This window comes from Canis lupus, chromosome 19 (assembly GCF_048164855.1).
Source record: "Canis lupus baileyi chromosome 19, mCanLup2.hap1, whole genome shotgun sequence".
Lineage (NCBI taxonomy): Eukaryota > Metazoa > Chordata > Mammalia > Carnivora > Canidae > Canis > Canis lupus.
In genome coordinates, this window is record NC_132856.1 from 7,066,344 (window position 1) to 7,072,343 (window position 6,000).

At 41.3% G+C, this 6,000-nt stretch overlaps 1 protein-coding gene across 9 annotated transcripts in view; it reads left to right on the forward strand.

Annotated features, from left to right (window-relative positions):
* Positions 1-5,075, forward strand: part of TMCC1 (transmembrane and coiled-coil domain family 1) — a 241,381-nt gene extending 236,306 nt beyond the window's left edge. For all 9 annotated transcript variants that reach the window (XM_072785042.1, XM_072785043.1, XM_072785044.1 and 6 more), the window contains one exon: positions 1,043-5,075. In XM_072785042.1, the coding sequence (XP_072641143.1) occupies positions 1,043-1,357 (315 nt within the window). In that variant the 3' untranslated portion in view covers positions 1,358-5,075. The remainder of the gene's footprint in view (positions 1-1,042) is intronic.
* The last annotated feature ends 925 nt before the right edge of the window (positions 5,076-6,000 follow it).

Here is a 6,000-nt window from a genome sequence, read left to right on the forward strand (position 1 = left end):
GGTGGCGTAGCGGTTTAGCGCCTGCCTTTGGCCCAGGGTGTGATCCTGGAGACCCGGGATCGAATCCCACGTCGGGCTCCCGGTGCATGGAGCCTGCTTCTCCCTCTGCCTGTGTCTCTGCCTCTCTCTCTCTCTCTCTGTGTGTGACTATCATAAATAAATAAAAATTTAAAAATAAATAAAAATAAAAATAAAAAAATAAAAGGGAGGGAACGTCCTCTTGTATGTGATTGACTTGACTCGGAAAACAATGGATAGTACATACAAGTATGTCCAGAGGATATTCACCTCATCACTGGTATAGTGGGAAAGTTGAAAATAACCTAAAATCTCTCCAACAGGGAACTCAATAAACTGGGACATATCTGTCCATACTATAAACTGCCACATAGCAGTTAAAAAGAATGAGGTAAATCTCTACACATTGACATATAACGGATTGGCAGGACCCACTGTTGAGTGAAAAAAAAATGAGCTCTGGATTAGTTCCTATAGTATACTATTTGTATTAATATAGAAAGTCAAAAAATAATCCCATACATTTCCCTAGGCTTAAATTTGTATGCAGTTAAACAGGTGAAAGAATGAATACATATCAAACTGACAGTATTACTTCAAGGCTAAGACCTGAATTTGAGAAAAATATCAAGAGACACTGTGTATCCTATTTGAAATGTTTTATGTTGAACAAGAATAAAATTCCCCCCCGCCATGATCATTGTCCTGTGAAACTTAAATTAGTAATTTTTAAATGGAAAGAAATCATATACTGGAGGTCTTGGCATTAAAACATTCGAGACCAAATCTAAGTGTGGCTGGTACTTCCTGTGAGCCATCCCACAAGGATTGCAATGAAGGGCAGTTTAGGTGAATAATAGTCACTTGAATAATGACTTACACATTTGGCCTTTCATATTTGAGACTTTAACACATTTAAAATCATTGGCATAGCTCAAGATGCATCTGGCTTACCCAAAGTGCATGTCAACTATTCAAAATACTGTGAATAGAAGGCTTAACTATTCCCTGTTCTGGCCCACAGGAGGCCCTGGAGGCATGCCAGACCCGTATTTCCAAGATGGAGCTGCAGCAGCAGCAGCAGCAGGTGGTACAGCTGGAAGGGCTGGAGAATGCCACTGCCCGGAACCTTCTGGGCAAACTCATCAACATCCTTCTGGCAGTGATGGCGGTCCTTTTGGTCTTTGTCTCCACGGTAGCCAACTGCGTGGTTCCTCTTATGAAGACTCGCAACAGGACGTTCAGCACTTTATTCCTTGTGGTTTTCATTGCCTTTCTCTGGAAGCACTGGGATGCCCTCTTCAGCTATGTGGAACGGTTCTTTTCTTCCCCCAGATGATGCTGGCACAAGAAGGCAGTGCTCCCCTACCCTCTGGCGAGTGCATGCAGCGAAGAATTAGACAGCAACTTACCTACTCTGAAGTTTTCTACAACAAAAGAGTTGAGTGAATCTGTTTACATTTAGAATAATGTTTTTTTCTTCAAGAGACGCAATTGCAATAGTATTTTTTAGATTTTATCCAAGAAGTTTTTTGGGCAAAAATCTTGGATCATTTTTATGTAGCATGATTTTCCTTGGGATGCAAATCTTAAACAGTCCTTTAATATGAACCAACAATCTGGAGCACACTGAAGGGCATTCTAAATTGTGGCTTGAAGGACTGCACTAAAACCCACTAAAAAGATGCAAAAACCTGATTAGGGAAACCAGTTAAACCTAACACCCTGCCTCGTCTGGGCTCACCACCTCTCCCCCTCCCAGACTAACTTTACTGTGAAATCCTACCACATTCCATGTCTGAATTTTTGGATTCAGGGTGGATTGTCCTTGTCCGTGGAAGAACACATGGATCTCTCCCTGGCTTTCTCACCCAAGTTGGCCACTCATGCTAACCCTGGAAGTATGATCACTTTTGAACCTGGTCCCTTAACCTTTGCTAGGATACAAAAGTGAGAGCATCATGCCCCAAAGGATCACTGCAAAGCCCTACTACAGTATTTTGAAGTAGCCCTTTAAATACTTAATTTTAAGCAAAATCCCTTGGCCGCACTTTTAAGGTTTTTTTAAATATGTGTATAGTCACCAACTTAAAAAAAAAAAAAAAAAAACAGAAAATCCGAACAGCATACTTGAAGAATGTAATACTCAAACTCTCAGTGCTTCCTTATGGTTTCTAATAGGATTTTTTATTATTGTTATTATTATTATTGGGTTTTTTTGGAAAGGGTTGGGAGGGTCTTTTATTTTTCCTTTGAAATAAAGAAGTGATGTTTTTAAATGAAGAAATGTGTGGATATTTAAGTGTGCTGCTCCCTCTTGTCTTGAAACAGTTTGAGTAAAGGAAGACTTGCTATAAATGCTTCCCTCTGATGCCCTTGTTTTGAGATGCAGCTTAGACTTCCTCCTCTGGCTGCTGCTGCTTTTTGGTGTCCTGCCACCCCATCCCCACCACTTCATGGGCTTGGCTTGGTTGGAGAGGAAAGGGGTGTGCAGGGAGAGGAGGAGGCTGTTTCCACAAACCAGCATGATAGGATAGATTTTTTTTGCCCCAAGAAAATGTTCACCCAGTGACTTTGCGTTGGGGTTGTCTTTAGGAAAAACTGAGACTATATTATGACAGTCATACATAATTCCTTGTGTTTCCTTAATTTATTTTTAACACCCCCTAATTACTGAAACCAAAGTGATGTGAAATCTTCTCTCTGCATTTTGGCCCCAGCATCCTTAATTTCAAAGCTTTATTCTGTCTGCCTGAGAGAATCAACTGAGGGTGGTTCTCCCTAAAGAACAGAAAAGGATCTGTCAGGTTAGAAGGACCCAAGTTTGGGGTGTAAAATGTTGTCTGCTTCCTATTCATCTAGACTGACTTACTAACATACCTATGCTCAGTGGACTTTTATAGACAGTTTAGAAAAAACGACTGAGCCTTCTTCCCCCATGCTATCACCAGTTCGACCAGAATGGAACTGGGCTTTTAGAGCATATCTAGAAAGCTTGGTTAATCTTTTCATATTCATAGTATTGAATCACAAATGCTGTTCCCTCTTGGCCTCAGTTCTGTGCAACTAAGTGATGAGCAAAGGGCACATAATATGCTCTGAAAAGAGTAGCAAAGCATGCTTTGCCTACTCTTCCCATACCAGGAAATCCTTTTGGAACTAGATTAGCATTGCCTTCTCTGTCTGAGAGGATGGTTTACATGACAGCTCCAGCCTCCTGCAGCTTTTGCAGGCTGGCCTTCTCAGAGTCAGCATGTTGTTTCCATAATCATTTTGATATTTTAACTCAGGTACCCCAATCTTCACTCCATCCCCAGATGATTGTAGTACAACCTGTTAGCTCTGTTGACCTCTCAAAATTAGTGCCCAAAGCAGGGACCACAGAGATGAATTTTCTATTAAAAAAATAATTGGAACCAATTCATGTTCAGGCCAAAAACAAATTGTTGCCATGCCTATGTATTTTAAATGTTAATTTTGCCTAAAAATATTGCAGTGACTTTAGGCGGGAGTGCCAAAGGCCACCATGACCTTGTCAAACTAGCATAGTTTCTCCTAACCTTCTGCCCTAGCTTAATCACTAAGAATAGGGAAGAGAGCCCCACAAAGTTACCAAAAAGAGGCTCTAGCCGCCATCCTCTGGCTTTTCTAAGAACCTTTGAGTCCCCTAAACTGTGTAGAGGCTACTAACTTTTGTGGGCACTAGAAGTCACTGTGATGATAGATTGAAATTGTTTCCATTTGCTATGGGACAATTTCTATCAAAGGAAGGTTTTTGCCTCTGGACAGGCCCCTGCGCTCCCAGCCAAACAGGCCATGCTAACCGCCCACCATCCTCTCTCAAACTGTCTTAGGAAGGAGCTTCAGGCTAGGTCAGTCACAGTAATGGCTTTCCAGCTGTCTTGTCCTTTGATTCTTCACCAGGCCTGACAGTTGTCTGCATTTAATGCTATTTGTAACCATGCATCTGTGTTCATGCCTTCCCCCACTTCTCGCTGCCCACACCTGTTGCCTTTGTGTTTCTCTGCATTGTGGCTGTTCCTGGGTTCTGGTCTATTCAAAGCTCTTCTATAGCCTCACTCTAATGGTTGTTTAACAATTGTTCTGTGAGCGGACATTTCCCCTTGCTTTAATGCTTCTTCTCTTTTAAAGACTACGTGCATTCCCTTTGAAATGAAGCATTCCTGGATTACCTGTTAGTGCTGGTGCTTGAGGCTGGCTGTGGTAGCCTGGGCGACTCTGTTCAGGTTGTAGAATAACTAATATTTTACCTTTTTTTTATGACTCAATTGAAGGGCACTTCTGTCTGCTCCGATTTTAATTCCTTGATATATACCCAGTGCATCCTAGCAAGGAAGGCTTTCTACTCCACTGGCTCCTTCAGAAGCAAAAGTACGTTAAATTTTACACTTCACTGACTGGGGTCTTCTTTCTCCCCTGTATCCCCTTCACCCAACTGAAGTAAAAAGCTGAGACCAAGAAGAACACTGGGATCAAGCCTTCCTTGCTAGCCATGCCCTAATAATGAGCATATTTTTATGTGGTCTCCACTGCATTTGGTTTTGTTTCTGACTTCATATTCCTTTGAGGTACAGTCAGAGGAAATGCTGAATTCCAAGTAAGCTCCAGTGAGGAGCTACCTTTCAGCTTTGGGAAATACTGCATCCAAAACAAAACCAAAAACTATAATCAATAAATTGACACAGGCAAAATTATGGTTCCCACCCCCACATGAAACGGGACGTTTTGAATGTGGCTCTAAGAGTGAACATTTCTGTCTGTGTGTTGTGTACGCTAGGTGATGCCCTCAGCAGGACTGACTACTAGACTGTAAGTGTGTTTTATCAAAGTGTGTCAGAATAAAAACTCACTTGCACGAATTGAAAAGTACAGAAATGACACTTGTGAACGCGTGAACGTTAACACTGTAGTTGATAGATCTTAAGCTGCTAATTGTTGAGAGAGAATTACATTTATGTTTTGTCTGGTTGCTGCATATTCTCAGCAGCACTTTTACTGTACATACAAATTGAAATAAAGACCTCAGCTATTAACGAGGTGGTTGGACTCGGGTTTATTTTGCTCTTTTGCATATTTATTCAGTTTCCATGACAAGTTTGTCAGTTTGAAAACTTTCCACTAGTTTGTATTTTTAGAAAATCTGTGTGTGTGTGTGTGTGTGTGTGTGTGTGTGTGTGTGTGTGCACACTCAGTATCTTGAAACCATAACTGAGAGGTAGGTGGCTGTCACCCAAGATTTTATACCCATCATTTCAGACTGTCACTTTGCCGCAATTCTTTCAACTGGTAGGTAAGATTGCCTTTTAGTTATTTGGAGGAAGTTTTTTAGAGGTATCCCCCCACCTCAGATTCATCTAGTGACCCCAAATGGGTATAATAATCCCTGTCCATTCTTTTTTACAAGTGTGTTTGTGCTCAGAGGTGTAGCTACCAACTGTCACCATACAATGCTGTTATAATACCATTGATTATATTCCTAATCCCTGTTCATTCTTATAAGGCTTTGTTAATAAACAAATGTTATGATGGGTATATAAATACACTTTGTAAAACATTTGACATTTGAGGTCTTATATACATGGAAGGGGTTATTATCTAGCTAAATCCCATCTATGGTTTTGTTAGGGAGTAGTAATTTTTTTTAAGTAATCTCTGTGCCCAACATGAGGCTTGAACTCACAACTCTGAGATTGAGTGACATGCTCTACTGACCGAGCCACCCAGGCATCCGTAGAGGTAGTAATTTTTTTTTTTTAAGAAAAGATTTTATTAAAAAAATAAAATAAAAAGATTTTATTTATTGGAGAGAGAGCATGAGCAGAGGGCAGGGAGAGGGAGAAGCAGGGTCCCCACTGAGCAGGGAGCCTGATGTGGGGCTCCACCCCGGGACCCCAGGATTATGACTTGAGCCAAAGGCAGGCACTTAAACCACCTAACCACCCAGGCACCCCAGAGGCAGTA